This window comes from Ceratina calcarata, unplaced genomic scaffold (assembly GCF_001652005.2).
Source record: "Ceratina calcarata isolate Rehan_Ccalc_2016 unplaced genomic scaffold, ASM165200v1 scaffold168, whole genome shotgun sequence".
NCBI classification, from domain to species: domain Eukaryota; kingdom Metazoa; phylum Arthropoda; class Insecta; order Hymenoptera; family Apidae; genus Ceratina; species Ceratina calcarata.
In genome coordinates this window covers 129,756-152,965 of record NW_017138136.1, presented here as the reverse complement: position 1 = coordinate 152,965, position 23,210 = coordinate 129,756, and the positions used below count along the sequence as shown (strand labels likewise).

Below are 23,210 nucleotides of genomic sequence, written 5' to 3'. Positions count from 1 at the left end.
GATCTACAATTTCCATGTAAAAATTCTTCGCTAGTGTCAATAGTTCATGAGTATTTTGCAAAAAACTGTTTTTTCGTTTTTCGTCAATAACTCGTAAACTATTGACGCTAGCGAAAACTTTTTATACAGAAATTGTAGATCTCGTCGTCCTCTACAAGAAAGGTCTTATACAATTTTCCCGTAGATTCAACGGTTTAGGAGTAATTAACGAAAAACAAAATTTTTTGCCAAAAGTTCACCATTTCGACGGTGAGACGGTCGGATTTCGTCAATGCCAATAAAATGCCAATTAACTGTACTTAACTCGTTAAATACTGGAGTTAGAAGAAAAATGCATAGAACCTTTTTTGTCATGTCCTTTGATGTCAGTGCTTACAACTTCCGTATAAAAAGCTTCTCGCCAGCGTCAATAATTAATTGGATATTTCCTTCTATACTTTTTAGCACGTAGCTATTTATTATTAGCATTGTTCTTCTGACGTCTAATTTCTTTTTAATTATATGAAATGCGTTTTTCTAAGGTACATAAACTTTTGGGATTGACTGTATAGCCAATACATCCTTAAGCAGCGTTAATTGTTGATCTTGAGAGACGTTGAAACAAAAGACTGATTAGTATTGAAATAATTGGACTGATTTCATCGCTGCTCATCAAAGCATAAATTCATTTCGTACAGTTTATCGATTTAATTTCTTTGAACCTTGCGATTCATTTAACAACGAAGTGATAATAATTAACTACAAGATTCGTATCGAGCTTCGTTTATTTCTGTAATGCCTATGTTTAATCAATAGGAAGTACTTTACAATATATTTATTGTCGTTTATAAATTCATATTGTAGAGATGTAAAAATGGAAAAATATGTAAGAAGTTTGTAGACAGAAACAAATTACGAAATATGTCGAAAACTGAAAGGAAGTTGGGCAATCCATTCGCGCAGCTATTTTAGAGCGCGGTTGCGTCGGTCATTCAACAATTACAACAATTAAACCATTCCTAGGTAGGACTACGAGCGGAGAAACAGAAATGAAGCCTCCTGTGAGAAGAAGGAGTACGATCATTAGAGTAATTGCTGCCTCGTCACGAAGCGGGTCAACAGTTTTTCCTCTTTTCGAGCTTCGCGCACCGTTGAATGTTTTTCGTGGTCGAAAATTCTACTCCGGCCAAGCACACATTGAGGTCTCATAAGACCTAAGGTCGTCAGGTCCTTAAAGATCTTTATCTTTCACATGTATTTTACTGTTTTCTAAGTACTGGTAAACACATGAAAAATGAAGAGCTCATTATTCGTATTAGATATTGTAAATAGTCAAAAACGTAGTTAAAACTATTCCCCTTATTACTTCTTGAATGCACCTAATCGACCGCTGTTGAAGCTTCGCTTCCGCAGCGAAATTTCTTCACATTCTACGGCTGAAATAATCGCAAATTTCGAATAGGCCAGCACGTTTGGAAGATGGAACTGAGAAGACCTAGAAAAGAACATCGAGACCGGAAAGGTCGTAAAGTATCCAGATGAAACTAACAGTCGGCATTACTTCTGCATCCGCCCCAGTAATCAAATCTGTTGAATCAGTGGGCGCAAATTAAAGCCTCCATTCTGTTGACTGCGAATCACAGCTGCCAGTTTCAGAATTTTAAAACAGAATAGAGAAACAATGAGATAAAAAAGAAAAATTAGAATCAAAGGCACAGAAAATTTTGAGAGTACGATGTACAATTGTGTCGACAATAAATAAGATAATGAAGTCAGAAACAATGGACATTTAAATAGGTGAATTGAGATCAGAAAAATTATGTTTAACGAGTATATCAACAATCTTTAACTTTATAGTCTGTATGAAAGTTCTACCATTTAACGTGAGTTCAAACGTTATTTAAATTATAAACCATAATTATCGGAATACATCACATGTATGTACATCCGCATATTTATTATTCAGCTAGTGGTCAAATGTTTAAACTTCAAGCTTTGACACAAAAACAAGCACTTATGATTCCGAATATTTGACATACGGTTCCACTTTAGACAGTACAAATTAACCACTGTTTATTCAATCAAGTTATTCTGCTTATCCTTATACTTCTATCTTCTACCGTCCATTTAAAATAACACAGACAGGTATTATTTCAATAACAGGAATGATAAGTCATGAAATTGTATATTATTTTTTATGAAATTATTAATTATTTTGAAGAATGTGAACTTTAAGCTCTCAATTTATTTTATATAGTCAATAATTCACTCACTGAAACTTATAAGAATTTATAATTTCTTATTTGTTTCTATAAATTGTAGTCCTGCTGTATACATTAATATTAAGGAGTTAAAGATGATACATAATTGTTAGTAAAAATGATAAGTTTTGCGTCTGATCTCAAGCTATTTTGACTTTCTTTCAAATTCTACTCGTCGAACTAAAAAGAAAACATTCGACGTTCTCTAGGAAATATCTAAAGCAACAAACGAGCAAATAATGGATCGTTCATCGAAGACTGAACACGATTAGTAATTCATTGTACAATCCTTTACAATATCATGCAGACTTAGTGTCCTAACTCTCTCTCAATAGTGAAATAGATACTATCTACCTTCTTCCCCCTGCAGTTTTATCTAGATTAGATACAAAACTATAGTTCGATTATATTAATTCCCCTTACTTTCGTAATGAACATATAATTAGTTTCGAAGAAACGTCCAGAGTTTTGAGCCAGATCGTGCAATCTAATTATTTGTTTAATTTAATTTTCTCCTAAATTTAACTTTTTTTTTTATCAAAAACGCAATAATTCTGCGAAAAATTTCATTTATTAGTAGTAACAGTTTGCTTTATATCTAAAACATATAAAATTATACGAATACAACTTCATCAGAGCATCCACGCACTCCTGTTACCTGTGATTAGCTATCAATCGATCAACTGGCTAATTGAAACTCTGATTGACTGAAGCCAGGTACAGCACTGCAACAACATAGACATATTATTCCTAGTCGATTCGATCTACAGCCGGAAATCGTAACTGATAGATGACGATTGAAACGGGCTTGAAATTCGAGAAACGTAATTACCTACTAGTGATTATCTTCCTTCTCATTTCTCTGGGCATTGTCTGACTCGAAACTCGGAGGCGTAGGGCGTGCGAGAAAACTTGTGATACAAAGAAGCATAGTACGTATTTCTCGTGCAAAAATAGGACGAAAGTTTTCAGATGAGAAGTCGAGTACATTGAAAAACAGAACCGTTTATTTTACAAAGTCAAAACAGCAGTAATTGATTAACAATTTCGCGACGTCTTCAAGGGCGGCTACTTTGGTTTTTCTTCATAACTTCTCACAATTGTCTATGCACCACCAGTGGTTCAGCTAATCGTGAACGTGTTAATCCGTGAACCAAAGTATCATTATAGAACAATTCCAATGACCGTAGAAGTATTGAATATATTCTTTGCAAAAACTAGTCCACAGAGTATTCAATTAAAAATATACGTCGATGCCTCCTATTATATAATATAATCGTACTATGTATGTACATTGCTGTTGCATCGTTATTCAAGTTACGATCATATTGAACACTATTGAAATATAATGTTGTCGCACCATTATATGAATTACAATCGTGTTGAATTTAATTACCGTGAAGTACGACTATATGATATAAATCTGCCGAGATACGATCTTAAGAATAGGAAGCGTCGAAGTGAAATGTTCGCAGTTTTTATTTTGCAAGAACCAAAGTTTTCGTCTTATTTCTATCGAGTTACTAATTGTGTCCATTTGTATCACGAGTTTTACCCACATCCTGATACGTTTCGCGCCCTTACGTAAGATTACCTTGTAGCCAGTTTTAGAGTACTTTTCTCTCCCCGTAGAATATACCGATTTAGAAAAGAACGCTCTCCTGAGGACACCATCCCGTGTAAAACCAGCTGGTCGCGAATTTAGGAAATTTTATTTATGCGCGCCATTCCCCTCGGTGAGCGCCATGCCAAATAAATTATAACGATCCACACAAAATATGATATAATATCATATGATAGTGCAAAATACGATATGATATCATACTAGTTGATACAAGCTTACACTACACATTATTATAAAAGGTGGTGATACGACTACTAAAATTTGTTTAACCATTCTATTAGAAAGTAAATTTGTATTAAATCACTAATGATGATCTCACATGAAAAATACAAATGTGCCAATATTTTCTAGGATTACATACATATTATATACTACTATTGTATGCTATTAGGTACGAATAATATTACGACTTACAATAATTACAATCTAATTACACATTTGAATTGCGGTACACGATGATTTCGTTCGACTACAAGAACAGAACACGTACAAACACACACGCATAAACACATGCACCAGGCCTACACGCACAGTTCAGTCTGTCGACGTCGTGGAGAACAGATTGACCGTCATGAATCGAAGACGTAACGAGCATTGTATTAGGTATGAAAGAACGTTCGTCGAGGAGGGGCAAGCATCGGCGATCGTCCCCGCTGCAATCGGCGGTGCGAGTTTTCAAGGAATTAGTAGCATGGGCATGTGTGTTTGTCTGTCTGTCCTGATCGCAGCACGTTTTAACGTCGAACAATATGTGTATATATTTTTCACATATACGTGTCTGTCACCATATGCATATGCATATACAATATATTTATGAATATGTATACATATATGCATATACACTCCACTCCCGAATTTATCTTCAGACTGTGGTCTGCTTCCAAGTGACGAAGATCGACTGACATATGTTTAAAAAAGATAATTTCCTAAAATTCTTAAGTATATAATATACTAACATAGGTAAAAGCTCATATCTAATGCTTACCAATTTTCACTTGAATATAATAAGTAATATAAGTATTGGTGATCATAAAAATATCAAAATATATGTCTTATGTGAAATTATGCACATTTGCATATACAGTACTAAATTAAATCACGCATTTCCTGAAATGATTGTTATTAAATTTATACTACTTTGAAGTAGACTATCGTTATTTGCTAAGTGTTATGTCCCCCACACGAATCAAGCCGAGCTTTCGCACGCTTACGAGGTGGCTGTCGAAAAGAAACGTAAGCTCAGAGTGCTGAGTTCAATGGTTGTCACATTATTAGATGTGCATGAAACTGTCAGTATGATTGTCCGAAAATATATATAAATCCCCATAATTACACATACATATTTAATTATATGTATACATACAGTTCGGTTTCCGTTTCTCCATTAATTATCGTTTAATTACAGAAAACGAATTGTCGTTTGATAAATAAGCATAACGTTACAACTTTTACTGGTAAATTCTCTATTAGAATCATTAAACCGTTGTTGTTCTGAATTCATGCAATAAACATGTAATTGGTTACTAAAATTTTATGCAATATTGAATTCAAGATAAACGTAGTACGAGACGGATATTGATCCAATTATTATATACATAGTACCTGTTACCACAGTCTCTGAGAGTACAATAAAGAAAATAAACCAGAAACTGCTAACTGAAATGAATTTACATTTTGCGAGGAAAGTTCATGCGGCTTCATAGAATCGGGAGCGGAAACCAGAAATTTTTTACAAACTCGTGTGCTACAAAGTGCGTAAAGCATTCTCGGAAACGAAATAAAATTCTGAAACGCTTTTTAAACATTACTTCCAGTTTACGGTTAAGTGTCTGCTAAAGTAAAACTGATTTTCCAGCTTTTATTTATTTTTTGTTGTTTCGTCACGTTTTTGATATACGCTCAAAAGGAACAGAGCATGAACAAATTAAATCTTTGATTAGGCGGATGTAAGAAATCTTCATTTTTATCTTTATATTAAACGAATATGATCATCGAACCTCGTCAACACTGTTGTTATAAAAGATAAAAGCATTGAAAAACTCTATTCTGTTATATTTTCTTCGCTTTCTTGGAGTCGCTTTGGGTAACAGGTAGAACTTTGTTACCGCGTACAATAAAGTTCGATTAAATTTTCTCCCGGGTAAGGGGAGTGGCATTCGAACGAAACACCTGGGAACCGGATTCTCGTACTATATTATTCGGAAGCGCGTATCGCATCAGGCAAACCGAAGGAGATAATTAATCTAACAATCGATAACTTTCGCAGTGATCTGCGCCCAGGGTTTGATCGCGAAAGACAAGAGTGGCACGTCTGACCCGTACGTGACGGTCCAAGTCGGTAAAGTGAAGAAACGAACCAGGACGATGCCGAGAGAGTTGAATCCGGTTTGGCATGAAAAGTTCTACTTGTAAGTAATTTCGTTATGATCCCGCAAGGAATACCTACCTACCGCAATATCGGTATTGCGTGACTTGATGTCAAATGAGAAAGATGAAACGACTAATGAAAATGACAATAAGCAAACGCAATTTATTTCATGTACATAAGCATGTATAACAAGTTAATTGTCCAGTTCCATTATTGTTTAAGCAATAATGGATATTTTCGATATCTTTTCGAGGATAGCTCACTTACAAATGCTAATACTGTGCGTGCACTTGATCATAAATCTTAATTATTACAATATTCTGGTCATTTTGATTAAAGTTGTCAACATTATGTACTTAATGTATGACAGTTTTGAATAATCGATGAACCTCGATTACCGTTTATAGCGAATGCCACAACTCATCCGATCGGATAAAAGTGAGAGTGTGGGATGAGGACAATGACCTGAAGTCGAAATTAAGGCAAAAGCTCACCAGAGAAAGCGATGATTTTCTGGGTCAGACGATCATCGAAGTAAGGACATTGAGCGGCGAGATGGACGTGTGGTATAATTTGGAAAAGCGAACGGACAAGTCTGCTGTTTCTGGAGCGATCAGGCTTCATATCAGCGTGGAGATCAAGGGCGAGGAGAAGGTGGCGCCTTACCACGTACAATACACGTGCCTGCATGAAAACCTCTTCCACAGTCTATGCGAGAAAAACGACGGCGTTGTGGCTTTGCCCCAGGCGAAGGGTGACGACGCGTGGAAAGTTTACTTCGATCCACCGGGTGAAGAACTTGTCGACGAGTTCGCGATGAGATACGGCATCGAGAGCATTTACCAAGCTATGACGTGAGTGACGTGGAAAATAAATTATTTGTTTCCGCGGTGGTAATCAATGAGGAAATGTCGATTAATTATTGCTCCGTTGTCTCTCAGACATTTTCACTGCCTCTCCACGAAGTACCTGTGCCCAGGTGTGCCAGCGGTTATGTCCACACTGCTAGCGAATATAAACGCGTACTATGCCCACACCAGTGCAAGTTCCGCCGTTTCGGCCAGTGATAGATTCGCCGCCAGCAACTTCGGGGTAAGTCCTCTTAATTAAAACTTTAAACCAAGAGACACTCTCGGTAGATGATATACAAAATTGGATTAAAACCTATGTTCACAATTGTACTATGATCCCGGAGATAGGAATACTTTAGAAAAAGTGTTTCTCATAAAAAAAAAGACTGGCAGCTTTATGAACATGTATTTAATGTGATAAGAATTTAAACAAAAATTTTATCATATACAAGATCATGGATAATTTAATTTAAAACTATAGTTTGTCACCCATAGTATAGACAGACTATGATAAAATATTAAGGATTAAAAAAATTAGAAAGTCGATTGTTCCCACAGCAAATCGAAATAGTCGCTCCGGGAATGTTCTAATGGAACGAATATTCCTGCGGTTCTATCAATTTCATTGTTAAATCTTTCGATTAAACCGTTCTTCTTTCCCGACTCGTCTATTCACCCTTTTCATTACAGCTACTCGTTGTTGGAAATTGAAAACACGAACGTACATCGTCAGATGCAATTAAGATTTTAATTAAGATTTTTTCTCGACTTTTTTACTCTACGACAACGCGTTTTGTCGATTGGCAGGAAAGTTCGTCCTTGCAAATAAAGTGAATTGTAGCGATAGATTGAGTTATATATCTTTATTATCATTAGTGTCCTGTTAACAATAGAGGCTTAATAGAAAATGTTATTCAAAGACCAAGTTCGGATAACAAAATGAATTTCATTTAGAACCAGTTTTTACTATGTATATGACATGTAGGACATTTAGTGTTTGAGTTGAGAGTCTTATTCAATAAAATAATGGGCATTTTATCGAAAAAATATATCGAAAGGAACGACATCCAGAAAAACACATATCCTTATTTATGTCAATGGGCAATTTCGTAGAAATCGTTTTCGACAAGTTATGCACTTACCGAATTTTTCCCGAAGGATCATGAATGCTCTCTTCCTGAGGATATTCGGTTTTCTTCTTGATCTCGATTATCAATGCATTTTTCAACAATACGGTTCTCTTATGTAACTGCATCATCAGCACAACTCCGCTGTGCGTATGAGGTAACAGGAGAACTCAGTATTCGACGAACAAGCTTGAAATATGAATTCGAACAATCTGTTCCATAACATTTTTTTAAATTTATACAACTTCATTTTTTTTTATAAAATCTTCCATTCATATTTTTCCAAACTTAGGCTACGCAAAAATGAAGGACTCGAATATATTTCTTCTATTACCTAAGATATAACTCTTCAAAGAAATAACCCACCAAAAACGAAACTTCCCCAAACCTAAACCGGAACATAATATACGGAAATTCAATACACGGGCGAAATATATCTTCACGGTCGATTTCACCCGTTCCAGAAAGAGAAGTTCGTGAAATTACTGGACCAATTGCACAACTCTCTACGAATCGATCTGTCGATGTACCGGAATAATTTCCCGGCTTCGAGTCAGGAGAAGCTGATGGACCTGAAGAGCACGGTCGACCTTCTGACCAGCATCACCTTCTTCAGGATGAAGGTCCTTGAACTTTCCAGCCCTCCGCGAGCCAGCACGGTGGTAAAGGATTGCGTAAAAGCTTGTCTTCGCTCGACCTATCAATTCCTCTTCGAGAATTGCTACGACATCTACAACCGGGAATTCCAAGTGGATCCGAATGAGGCGAAGAGAGATACGGAGGATCATGGACCTCGGCTGGAATCGTTAGACTTCTGGCACAAATTGATCGCGTTGATCGTCTCCGTAATAGAGGAGGACAAGAACAGCTATGCTCCTGTTCTGAATCAGTTCCCGCAGGAGTTGAACATCGGTCAACTGTCCGCGGCAACGATGTGGTCGTTATTCGCGGTTGACATGAAGTACGCGTTGGAGGAGCACGAGCAACACAGACTGTGCAAGTCCTCGTTCTACATGAACCTTCACTTCAAGGTGAAATGGTTGCACACCAACTATGTCAAGGATGTGCCACCATACAAGGGTGCGGTACCTGAGTACCCGGCATGGTTCGAACCATTCGTCATGCAGTGGTTAAATGAGAACGATGACGTCTCACTTGAATATCTCCATGGTGCCTTTAGCAGAGACAAAAAGGACGGAGTAAGTACATACTATCTTCATTTCTTATTTTCTCATTTCCTTTCGAACGATTCGTTAAAACCTTTGAATCAGAATAAGTATTTTCTTCAAAAATATAAATCCGTTAGAATAACGTACGAGTCTCATTTGTATGTAATTATTTACAACTGAAAATAAAGTATGATTCTATTTAGTCCGTTTATTTTTGTGGATGGACAAGTAACATATAATGTAATAATTACAGTTCCAAAAGAGCAGCGAGCACGCTCTGTTCAGCGTATCCGTCGTCGACGTCTTCACACAATTAACACAATGCTTCGATGTAGTGTCGAAGCTCGAATGTCCCGATCCAGAAATCTGGAAAAGGTATATGAAGAGGTTCGCGAAAACCATCGTGAAAGTGTTGATAGCGTACACGGATATTGTAAAGGTAGAATTCCCGAGTCAACTGACGGAAGAACGAATCGTATGTATTATTATTAATCGCCTATTAATAATCCACTAGCATAAGTTTAAATGTTGGATACTCATCGTTATAATATTTTTCTACGTTACGAATTTTAAGGCAAATATATTGAAGTAACAATTTTACTTTGTTTTCAGGCTTGCATTCTCATGAACAACATCCAGCAGCTTCGAGTGCAACTGGAAAAGATGTTTGAATCGATGGGCGGCCAGAAACTGGAAGATGACGCAGCGAATATCTTAAGCGGACTCCAACAGCAACTGAACGGGACGCTCGACGTTCTCGCTGTGCAGTTCGCGAAGAGCCTGGAGCTGAGAATAACGCAATCGGTAAAGGTATTAGGAGACCTGCTGTTAGCTATCAAGTCCGGAGGTCAGTCGCAACCCGCTCAAAAGAACAACGTCAGTGTGGAAGCTGATCAAGTACTGCGACCTCTAATGGATCTTCTCGACGGAAGTCTGACTTTATACGCCGAATCCTGCGAGAAATCGGTGCTGAAAAGGTTGCTGAAGGAATTGTGGAAGATTGTAATGAGAACTCTTGAGAAGACGGTTGTTTTACCACCCATGTCGGACAAGAGCGTACGTTCGAAATAACTGAACTTCTTATTCAAATACACTTATATAAAACCTGACAAATAGATTGATATACATGTATTATATTTTTATAGATGATGTTCAAGAATCTCACGGATAATGCGAAAAATCTAGCCGCGAACGCGAAGATAGAGGATATGTCGAAATTGTTCAAAAATCACATGGCTGGTAAACCAGATGTAAAGAACGCACTGAGTGGTGTAATGGTAAATGTTTCAACAATTAAAAAAAATATATACCAGAGGTGACGAGCTTCTTCTGCATTGTAGGGAATCACAGTTACCCCGGTATCAATCGAGCAGTTTTCCCACTGCGAAACAGAAAAGGACATGTTCTAAAGTCACCCCTGATATATGCTACTTTTCAGTGCAGATGATTTTTGTTAATAAATACATGTGTGTCTACAGGATATTTCGAAGGAAGTAGAGAAGAACCTTTCACCGAAGCAATGTGCGATCCTTGAAGTAGCCCTTGATACCATCAAAAATTACTTCCACGCAGGTGGAAATGGTTTGAAGAGGGTGTTCCTAGACAAGTCGCCTGAACTGCAAAGCTTGCGATACGCTTTAAGTTTGTACACACAAACAACGGACACTCTCGTCAAGACATTCGTCACATCTCAGGGTAACCAAGGTAAGCACATGTTTATAAATGGATGTAACATTTTGACAAATATCATCGCACCTTTAAATTTATTCGAGTATTGTCAGGTAAAATGACATGGTGTTAACGAACCGAAATGTAATATATGCGTGTGGGTAATCGCAATTTTGTTTATTTTTATTTATACATAGTTATATATAAAGAAGGAAATTATGGGTTATTTTATTGAAGGTAATTGTGGACTATTTTATTGAAAGTAGTCTGCTTTCTTCGCTAAATATCGCATACTGCGCAGTTTCTCAACACACAGTACATATAATAAAATCGGAATTGTACATTGAAAGTCAAATATAAACACGGTTAAAAGTAAAAAGATAAAGAATGAATCATTTAAATTAAAGTTGTCCACCGATAGAAAGCTATAAAAGGATTTCACTTAACTGGTGGAAATAAATAAGAATGAAATAGACTCACTCATTTCACTGGACGATCATTTGTTCGAATACATACGTACATACATAAACTCCGCGACATTTTTATGGAAAACGACTATCACAAATACAAACGACGTAACCGAAATTATCGCGACAGTGCCGCTGAACAATGCGTCAAAGCTACGTCAGCGTCAGCGTTCGATGAGCAGCGAGAGAGGTGGTGACGAAGGGGAAGGAGCCGAGGGTATGGAAAGCCTCGAGGAACCCCTTCGCCAGAGCAAGCCCTCTCTTCGTCGAGAGAGTCGACAAGGTACCAAGAGAGCACTAGCCACCTTTAGAGCAGAAGCTAGTCAGGATACTCTTCGCTGACTTCCGGTCACTCACGAACCTAGGCGCTCGTTTTAGGACGTAGTGGACTGTTTGTGATTGCATTACTCACTGAGCTGTCTCTTCTTGGCTTCAATGTCTTCAACTGTTTGACTACTTGTACATGATTCATGTTAAAAAATTACCGCTTATGACAATTACAGAAAACTTTATATTTTATCATATACGAATGCTTCAGACGCAAAATAAATCAACGAAACCCTTTCGGTACTACAGTTGCTTATAAAACTTCAGCTGGAAGCCACTGGAATAGAGACGTAAAGTCAATACTAGTACGGCGATCGTTCATCAGCCTCAATAGGTAGAATCGAAAGGGTAGAGAATAAATGAAAGACCACTCAGTGATCGATAGTTGTATTAGGTAGCGCTGCTGCTGTCACTACTGCCGCTGTTGCTGTTATTACCGAAACCTTGCAAAGAACAACGATAGAATTTGGCTACTTTTGTATATTAAAGATAACGAGACATTTTTACAGGCTACGTACTTCTATAAGTTATAAAGCTTATATATTTCAAACATTTGTAGGTGATCAGTTTATAAACTTTTGCTATATAATTCAAAGGTTGCCATTTTCTGGTCTTGTCCTTTATACTAAGCATCCCTTTCATCATTTTCTTTAAGGCTTCTATTATACACGTTACACGTGAACACTTATAGATTTTATTCTTATTCGATTGATCACTGCCAAATCACTATCTCACCATTCCCACTTGTATTATTCTTTCTAATGAGGTATAACTATACGAAATTTTTATTAATATCTACGCTGTAATGATTTACTATTCTTTATATGTATACAACAATACTCACATAATTTGTCAGTTAATTATAAGCAACGAAATGGATGCATAATCGATTTTTATAATCTCCGATAAAATGTGTATGGATTTTTTAATACATTTTATAATTTGTAACATACCTGTGAGGAGACGATGAAAACTATTATCAACTCAATTAATTAATAGCTTAAAGTAAACTTCTTTGCATACTGTATGTTAATGTTCCGAATTTTCTACGCTTACAAAGTTAGCGCACGACCGTAGGGTTACCGATTTAGTTGAAACTTTGCACACTTATGGATTTCGTCCTGTTTACGAACATATATATAATTATACTGTCAGACACTCAAGATCTTTCGAGTTGTTAACAATTACAATTTCTACTCTCCAGTTGGATTGTGTTTAGTGACATATCAAGTATCACTATGGCTCAGCGGTGACGCACTGAAATCGCACAACGTAAAACTGTAATATATACAATATTCGTAAATAGAAACACGAAATCTGTAAATGTGCAAAATTTCAACTAAATCGATGACTCCACGTCGTAGACTCTACTTCTTAAAGCTTTTCATACGTCTTTGGGGGTACTGACGACACGGAAATTTCGTCTCCTCTGATGAGGAACCATACAAAGAGACAAAGTTTCACGCATAATATACGATTAGAGCATGTAATCTGCTCTAGAACTAGACACCAAGCATAGAATCTTAGTATTCTGAACTATGAAGTTTAGCCACGAATAGAAGCGATTGAAGCTCCTTCTCTTTCGTAGTGCCTAGCAGTTTCAGTTTCTTATATGAACTCATAACTTGTCTTTTCGTTTAATAAAGCTTCAGATACCGCCGGCTCGGAAGAAGGCTCGGTTGGAGAAGTCAGCATTCAAGTGGACCTCTTCACACATCCTGGAACCGGCGAGCAGAAGGTCACCGTCAAAGGTACGTCTTTCGTATTATTGCAATATATGTATGTATTTTTGGATTATAAATTTATTCTCTCCGGTATTACCATATCATATGAATTTTGTTTTACAGTTGTCGCTGCAAACGATTTGAAGTGGCAGCTGGCCACGGGGATGTTCAGACCGTACGTTGAAGTAAATTTGATCGGACCGCACCTCACCGGTAAGAAAAGGAAACAGTCAACAAAATCAAAGAGCAATAATTGGTCGCCGCAATTCAATGAGAGCTTCGACTTGTGAGTACTTTCATTCCTTTCAAAACGTTTCTTAAGGGGGTAAACTCTACGTAGACCTCCGCATGCAATAACTGCATGCTTGATCCCTTAAGGAGATCTTGTTCGTTGACATAATTTTCTTTCTCCTTATTATATTAATGGATTTATTTTAATGTACAGCATGATCGGTAATGAGCAGCAGCAACTGGACTTCTATGAGCTTCACATTTGCGTGAAGGATTACTGTTTCGCGAGAGAAGACAGACTGGTCGGCGTGGCAGTCATGCAGCTCAAGGATATCGTCGAGGAAGGTTCCTGCGCCTGTTGGTTGTCACTCGGAAAACGTATCCAAATGGATGAGACCGGTTGGACGATTTTGAGAATCCTCTCACAAAGGAACAACGACGAGATCGCGAAAGAGTTCGTAAAGCTGAAGAGCGACATCAGGCAGGAGACACCATTACCAAATCCTACCTGAAGCCCAAGCTTACAGCATTAAAGCCACGACAGAGAAGCGATGCGTCCTTCGAGTTTGGAAAGAGCTCGAAAGGAGTGGAAAAAGAGGAGCGTTGCCCACAGGAGACACTAAATAGAAGCGTTCGGCCGTCGTTGTCGAATGAAGCCTTTTTAATAAAATAAGAAACGGCAGTAACACCGTGATATCAAATACGCATAAATATGATACAAGAAGACACACGCCGCGCAAGGAACGAACGTGCACGAAGAATAATTACTGATGAAAGACGCGATCGGCCGAATACTTTTCGCTGCTAAAGATAACTGTGTCACGTCGGTGAGAGAACGTGTCGCCATGTTTTCTCGTTTTCTTCGTAGCCAGCTTCCAGTCGAGCGTGTTTTCTCTTTTTTTTTACGAATCACAGAGCTTTAGCCCCGTCCCCTATACAAACTGAACGAGAACGAAAAGCAAAATTGAGAAAACGAGCAATTTCGAGTTAACACGCCGATGATTAGCCCCCGAATCGAAACGTTCGTCCAGAGGAAATGGAAAACGAAGAGACGAGAGAGCCGAAAGAATCTCCTTCTACCCTTCCGAAGAAAACTATGAAGCGGTAACACGGAATAAACGTCCAGGACGATGATTGGTGAACACAATCGAACTTCTTTTTTGTTCGAATAAGTGCCGTGAGAACGGAGGATACGAAACCTCATTATCAATGGAGAGTGTTCCGAATAGACGCGATACGTGAAAACAGTGCTGCCAGTACGCAATATCTTTGGTAAATATTCGTAATGTAAGAGAGAGGAAAAACGAGTCGAATTAGTTGTTAAAAAAAGTGCGTCCAGTGCGATCAGACCTCGTTGTGTACGGATTCCCAAATAAAAAGAGAAATGCAAGCGGCGACAATCGTGGTTCAAGACGAATTTAAGTGAAAAACGGGGAACGATCGAATCGGTGTCGGTGACAACCGCGGATCGCAAAACGCATTGCGAATTACGAAAGAAAAGGAGGATGTGAATTGGTGTTTTCAAAAATATAAGAAATCGCACTGCAACGAGGAGACGCATTGCGCTACGTATTAAATACAATACACATAAAAACCCTCGTGTAAGACGACGTTTTAGGGCGTTTGTTCGGAAGACGAGTTTACTTGTAGATATGTGAAACACATTGTTGACGAAAAAAAATTTTTTCTAAATAACAGTTTAATGTAGCATTGCGTACGACCAATAGGCGCGTCGCGACGTCACTCGGGGCGCGCCGTTAGTAATAAAAAAATAGGCATTGTAATGTAAAGTACGTTCTTATTGTAAGAATTACACAAGAAATCGTGAAGAGTCTGATTGTTGTTGGTGAACGATTTAAAAATAAAAAGACGGGATCCGCTCGAAGGCTTCAAGCATTACTCTAGTGTCGAAATCCTCCGGCACGAAACGCAGCACGTAGGTACTCTAAAAAAATCAATGCTCCGTTCCAGTGAAAATGAGCATGAAAATAAAGTAGAACGATATGGTGCGCGCTGCAAAATGTAATGATTGCTTCCGTCCGCCTTTGATTTTCGATCTACGTACAAACACATACGTTACAATAGAGAGTCTTACGATCCATTCTAACTACAAACAATCATTTCCACGAATCAAGAGACCCAAGACCCCTTCTCGAAATTAAACTTTATATCGTGGTAGCTGTATGGTAACTTTAATCGTGTAACTTCGACACTTTCCCGACGATCATTGCTTTTTGTGTAAGCGAATCAAAAACCAAATAGGCATTGCAAACGACGAGATGGGACGCAAACTTTCGAAGAAAAAAAAAACAAAAAGGGTCGATACTACATACTTCTCTGTCTATTTGCTTATCCCATCAATACTACTCTTGTACATAAATCGAGGCTCGTTACTTCGTGGAAACGGTTCGACGGGTTACAAAAACTACGATCCGCGACTCTCTGTATACTTCCCCGAAAAAAAGGTCAAAGCAAGAAAATTGAGGGCGGATGAGCAAACAGATCACACAGATCTATTGCATAAAAATTTAACGTCCTTCGTTTGGCACATAGCGTCGATCGAAAATTTTAAAGATAACTTTGTTTTTGCGTGAAGTTTCGATCGGATCTTCCGGGATAATTCTAAATGAGATGGAGGAAGAGAAAAGAGAATAATGAGGACAAAACAAAAAGTAACGAAAACGGAATATGAAAACCATAATGATAACACGAAAAAAAGATGCACGCAACTTTGAAACTAAATGAATTTCATTCTCTCCGGCCCCCGTGGCCAACAAGATATACAATTCCAAAGATTACATGATTATATCCACGAAAAAAAAGTTTCTACTACGTAGTACGTCTAGATAAATACTTAAGTATTGTGTATAGTGTCTCTAAACGTTGGTACGCAACTGCGTGAGACATTCGTGTCGAGAGAGAGAGAGAGAGAGAGAGAGAGAGAGAGAGAGAAAGAAAGAAAGAGAGAGAGAGAGCCACCCGAGGAAAGAAACATTCGGCAAAAATGAAAAACAGGTAATATAAATCAGGCGCTTTACTATGACCGGATCCATGGCCCTGATACGCATCAGCTACAGGAACTTTCGTATAGAGAAATTTCATTTATTAACACGTTAAACAAGCGCGTACTTTCCAAAATTACCTCTTACCTGATCTTACCACGTAACGTCCTTATAGTCGAGAGAAAGATATAACAACTCTCGTAAGATGGTGGAGTTTCTGTCTTTCAAACCTTTAATAAAAGAGGTCACGATGATGATATGCTGTAAATCCAATAACGTACCGATGTATTCTCCAGTTTTATCAGTGGTACTCGGAGTCCAAAATGCAAATACTTCCATTCTACAAAGTATTAACAGTAAATTTGAATTAATTTGTACATAATATGAACAGTTCGTAATGTTCCAATTTCTATTCGAATATTTTGTAGAATAAGTTCTGACATTTGGAAGTCCACGTATAACTGGATAACTGGAAAATAATACATCGGTATGTTACTGGATTTACAGCGTGTCATCACGACCTCTTTTGTTACATTATGAGGGACAGCAATCCCACTGTTTTATAATAGTTAGTTGTAATATCTTACCGTCGACTATATTATCGACGATCACGCGTCTCACGGCTCGAAACAAAATGATGGTCGTCCATTCACACTAATCGATACGCCTCGAATCTCATTATGAAAAATCGTAGAACAGAATTAAAGAGAGTTACTCGATAATTTAAAGTTATTTCGTTTCACGAACAACAGGCACTTAGCGCGTTAATTCATTAACGAATGAAATTAGAATACGTCGATCCTTCGGACGTGACCGGATCTGTGTGCCAATTTCAATTATCAAACCTGTTTGCGGTTTTCGTTTCGCATGACGATTCACAACCCCTTCCGAAATCGATAAATGTTTGTTGAAAATAGAACAAAGAAACCTAGCGTGAAACGATTTCAAAAGTGTACGCGCATATAGATGAAAAATATCAAAACATAAAAAATGCAAAAACAAATTGGTAGAATTGAAAGGGAGAAACACGGATCCGCGATCTCGCCGGCATCTTCATTTTTATAAATGTCTATTTTCTCCGCTGCCTAAGTATGTATATACTAATTAATGAAAAAAGGCTGGCGAGCTCGGCAATTAGGCCAAGTCCGTCGATACGAAACAGAAGTAGTCTTCTGTTAGCGCGTTTCCCCTCGCGTTAAAAAAGAGTATCTGTTTCGTAAACACGGATTTGTCTGGCAATTTTTTCCTCCTATTCTCCGCTTCGATTAATATCTTGTAAGCTTAATGAAAAAAAAAATATTTCGTGTATTCTGTGATAATTACCCCTTGAAGTACACGCATACGTACATTCCCACAAAAAATGAGACGAACAGATTCACACTTATACATTATTGGAAGACACTGTCCAAATCTCCATTCGAAACATACACATATAAATTCAAAGCAGACGCATTACATACTTGTATACTATACATAGGAATACACACAGTAACATACGTAACTATACTGATTCCAATAGCAACAGTATTTTTCTCTTTTAAAAGACATTTTCGATTTCTATTCTCTATACTCGTTAAACGTCCGAAGAGTCTCGTCGGTGTGCAATGACGAAAGATACTATGGCAATCGTCGCGATTGTGATCGAGTAGCGTAGAAATTGCAATGCCTTCTGTCGCAACGTGTCGCAAGATGACCGATTACAGTTAGATGAACGAGGACAATTCGAATACCGTTGATTATTATCGATAAGAATTGATACAGGGAACGCAAAAGTATTCATCGGACAATGAATCGCGTAGTTAGAGATTTTTCGAAAAGGATTTTAATGAGCAACGAGAGGATTCGGGACAATGATGCGACCATACATCGCCCTTAAACCTTAAACGTTGAATTTACGCGTGAATCATATTTGGTTTTTGCGCGCTTCACTATAATATTAAAATAGAAGTATTCATTGACGTTTTGTTTTTTTTTTTATTCTGTCACGTTATCCAACTCTTAAGGGTACGATTGCACAAAAGATAAACAATGCTTGCATCGCTGTTTGAATAATACTGAATAGGGGTGCACGCGATAATTTGTATTCGTCGAAATAAGGGAAGGTTTAACCCTGCCGGGACTCACACGCGAGGAATTCAGTTTTCGAGTGGTTTATCTTGGATTCTACTTAAAATATCGACATAATTATGGTATTAGTACATAATTTGTAAAATTGATATCACTCTAGCGTTGCAAATGTTTACATGCATACCTACTGTTAATAGATTACTATACGTGACGTGATGCATGCCATGTGTGTTTAGAGATGAGTGCTTAATGATAGATTTAGCGTTTAGTCTATGAATTTCATTACTTTGAATAACTTTTTGAATTTAAAAGAGAAGAAATGAAAACGGTGAAGAAAACAGAAAAACAAGTCCCTAAAGGGTTAAAACAAGTGCCGCGGAAAGAGATAGGAGAACAAGTGTATTACTATCTTTACCTAACGAAAACGCATATCCCCGTAAATCATTTTAATATATATTACGAATATTTAAATGATAAATTTATACAGTCATGAAAAAACAATGCGAGATACATACTTGTAAATAACTTCTTTCTGTGATTGAACGTCTCGTTGCACGAATCGATCCATCATTCTTCTCAGAGAGTACCTAATCGAAGAAGTGAGAAAGAACTTGAAAAGGGCGCGTGCATTGCGGTATATGTATGTAAGTAATAGGGTCAAGTGTTCGTAGTTCTTGTTCGACGAGAGTTGTCAACCGCGAACTTTTGCGTTCGATGACCGACCATGAACGCAGAACCAAAGAAAAAGAGATCATTTCTAAAAGAAAAAAACAGAGAAAACTAGACTCCAGATCACTGTATCGTGAAAACGTGTAGCAAGCGAAACCATTTAACAAACGAGAGGAAAAAAATTAAATGAAAAAAAGAACAAAATATATACACAATTATTGACAATACTATGCTTGAAAAATCGTACGACGCGTATATAATTGTACTTAAACAAATATATTAAAGAAAAAAAAAACAAAAAAAAATAGCAGGATGTTTGTGTTTCGTAAATAAAAGCATACTAAGGGATAACATTTGTAACCATACGACAAGAGACACATTTGCAAAAAAATAAAAATTATTAATAATAATACTTGTACGGAACGCGTAATTTTGTGCGTACATATGCGGATGACTGCGTAATTCTTAGGTATTGTATCCTCGAAGAGTAAAGAGTACATGTTCATCGTCCCGAGAGAACGTACGATAGTTGTTGTTATCAAAATTTTTAAACCAAGCGAATGAAGAGAAAGAAGAAGTATGATATTTACGGCACCACACAACCCGTTGCATAGCCTCCGAGTATATAAATACATAGGTGAATTTAAAAAGCAATTGTATCAGAGTCAAACACGCACATTCAACACAAAAAAAAGATATAATAATACAAAATCCCAGATTCTTTATTGATAATAAACGTTTACATTTCGTTCGTTCACTCGCATAAAGAGCTTATTCTATCTCTGAATCGTTTATATGATCGAAAAAGTCTCTTTTCACCAGTGAACACGTGTGCACGATTTTACGATTTTGCCTTTGGAAGAATGGTATTCTGTCCTTGATCGATCAACGCACGCGACGCCAGCATTGCCAGGTATTTTTTCGAATTCCTCGTTTCATCGATAGGTTCGCCTTTACGTTTTGTTGATTCCCTTTAATGTCCATTAATCCTGTCGAGCTAATCGTTACCGCTTTTCCGGTAAAATTCGCTGTCGTCTCCTATCATGCTTACTTGCATATACTCATCCTTAATGCAGGACCCAAATTGTACAATATTATACTAGTAGTTTTATCAGATTCAATCAATATGCATATTTTGTCCTTATATCCTAGTTGCTTCGCACTCTAAGGGTTGAAATAAAATAGTGAATATCGAAATTTATTATTTAAATAACGTACAGAACGATATATAATAGCTTTTTCCAAAGTCTAGACACTTATCGAAGTTTTCTAATACAATCAACGTACAAAATTGATTGAGATAAACTTCATCGTGATCATTTACTTGTAGTTAGCGGTCCTTAAATCAATTGATGAAAGAGGTAATTTTGTTTGGCGACGTGTGCAAACGTTAACAAGATTCGATCGATAAAATTAGGAAATGCGCGTGACGTGATAATATAATAGTGTTAAGCCAGCGAAAGAGAGAATTATTAAATTGATAAATGCTATGCACGAGCATACGAACGAAATAACGAGTATGAAATAAAGATTGTTACAGTGGTATTTATCGACCAACTGGAATAGCTATTATGGAACATAATATATATAAGGTGATATCGTGCGTGAATAAAAGGCAAACGAGGAAAGTTGACCAGAGTTTTATCGTCGTTAAATCATTACTGTGCCACATTTCATGTCGTATCGTTGTTTACGTAAAACAAGAAGATAAAATCGAAGTATCGTCATTATTATGGATTAATTGTGTAAGATGAGACTCGATGTGACGCCACCGTAATTGCTATACGAAAAATTGCCGAACGTAAGACCATCGATAATCTGGAGGGACTCGTCTTTCATCCACTACATATCCGAATTTGTATACATTTCTTTTTAGGCCATTTGATACGTCAGTTGCACAGAACATAGAAATAACTTTGACGATCTACTCTAGTAAATCGATTCAATCACCTAATTCGGATCTTCTGCTTGCTTAGACATTAATATCACTTGTTAAAAACTTCAATTTGTCGGAGACCTCTAGATGTTCGTTTGGTAGTTAGTGAACAAAAAGAAAGAAAACACATATGTGTAATACACGCAACACAATTGTTATGTTGATCATCAGTGTCTTCGAACACTCACCTTATCATTGTCATCACTGTAATTGCGAAACGCATCTTCATATTATATGAAGTGTCCGACAGTTTCCTTCGCTATCTTTTTGTAATTTATCATTTTCGCATTATCAATAACGTTCACGTGTAAAATATTATTACACTCTAATTGTGTGAACGCAAAATATATTGCATACACAGCTGCACATATAATATACAAATGGCTCGTATAAAATGTTACAATCTGTCAATTTGGCAACTACCTATATTTCAAAGATAAGAGTCATGTAGATGAATAAAGACCATTTTAAGTTATTCAGTATGCCAATGAAACAATGTTTCATATTTACCCTGGCTAGTTCTCAGAGATAACAGTTTGTAATGTTTTACATGGCCATCCTATACATATATATACTATACACTTGTACATATACACGATCGTACTATACATTAACAATCTGATGTTGCCTCGTGTTTCAGCAAATTAGCAAAAAATGATCTTTATCATAATCACAGATTTTTGCATGATTTCAGTAAAATTTAATCGAACGAAACCTATAAACACATCTTGTTGGGACGCGAAGCATCAACAATACAAAAAGAAGGAGCATTTTCTAAATAATGAGATCATTCGTTGAATTCAAGAATTCCCACTATTTCTGTATACATCGATGCTATCTCATCATCATGCTCCATTCAAATACGCTGTTTGCTCTTTACCATCATGTGCTATTCTTTCATACATCTTATACTTTTGTTTCGAAATACACATACCTGTATATTAAAGTGCATATCAAATTATCCCAAACAAAATACATTGACCAATTAATTCTGTAACTGAATTTTACACTTTCTCTTTCAATCCAAAAAGGAAGAACGGTGTTCTCTAGAATATCCGCCTTCCTTTTGTAAATGTTAACGAATGCTTAGGATCTAAGACGCCGTTAATTGTACATTGCGAAGACGTGATTCTTTGAGAATGAATTCCTCATCGCTGATACATACATATATGTTCTGCGTGTAAAGCGAAAGAAACATGATATAATTTATTTATAATCCCTCACAACATACAGCCATCATTATATCGTGTCGCCACAAAAATTAGTACTTAATTATATAATGTTCGTGCAGTCATCTTGATGACATTAAAATCATATTACATTACGATACAAAATATTTAATTTTATGTTTACTGATTTCTTATCGATTATTTTGCACAAGCTAATTTTTTGTTTACATTTCACATTTATCTATCATATCCAATGGGTGCTCTTAAATGGACGGTGGAACAAAAACTGCAATATATGATGATGGTAAATGTTAAGGGATGAAAAGAAGGATGGCTTTCTTAATGAAATAGGCTGTCTCAGGGGAAGGTGATTCACAGACTCTAATAAAGCATCAAAACCTATCAATCTCAATATATTTTACTTTAATACCTCCTTTGATTAATTACATCTAAATTTTACTTAGCATTTTAACTTGTCCCCAAATAAAATTTACAAATATTTCTTATATAAATATCATTTATTAATTATTAAATATTTATCAAATAATTATTATATAGCATTGATCATTTA

General features: G+C 36.8%; 1 protein-coding gene across 3 annotated transcripts in view; it reads left to right on the top strand.

Annotated features, from left to right (window-relative positions):
* unc-13 (protein unc13 homolog) overlaps positions 1-23,051 on the top strand; it is a 176,140-nt gene extending 153,089 nt beyond the window's left edge. For all 3 annotated transcript variants that reach the window (XM_026810690.1, XM_026810691.1, XM_026810692.1), the window contains 12 exons: positions 6,131-6,272; positions 6,640-7,086; positions 7,174-7,324; positions 8,675-9,409; positions 9,633-9,854; positions 9,992-10,435; positions 10,525-10,656; positions 10,858-11,083; positions 11,645-11,797; positions 13,488-13,592; positions 13,689-13,851; positions 14,011-23,051. In XM_026810690.1, coding sequence (XP_026666491.1) covers positions 6,131-6,272; positions 6,640-7,086; positions 7,174-7,324; positions 8,675-9,409; positions 9,633-9,854; positions 9,992-10,435; positions 10,525-10,656; positions 10,858-11,083; positions 11,645-11,797; positions 13,488-13,592; positions 13,689-13,851; positions 14,011-14,308 — 3,218 coding nt within the window. In that variant the 3' untranslated portion in view covers positions 14,309-23,051. The remainder of the gene's footprint in view (positions 1-6,130; positions 6,273-6,639; positions 7,087-7,173; positions 7,325-8,674; positions 9,410-9,632; positions 9,855-9,991; positions 10,436-10,524; positions 10,657-10,857; positions 11,084-11,644; positions 11,798-13,487; positions 13,593-13,688; positions 13,852-14,010) is intronic.
* Positions 23,052-23,210: the final 159 nt, after the last annotated feature.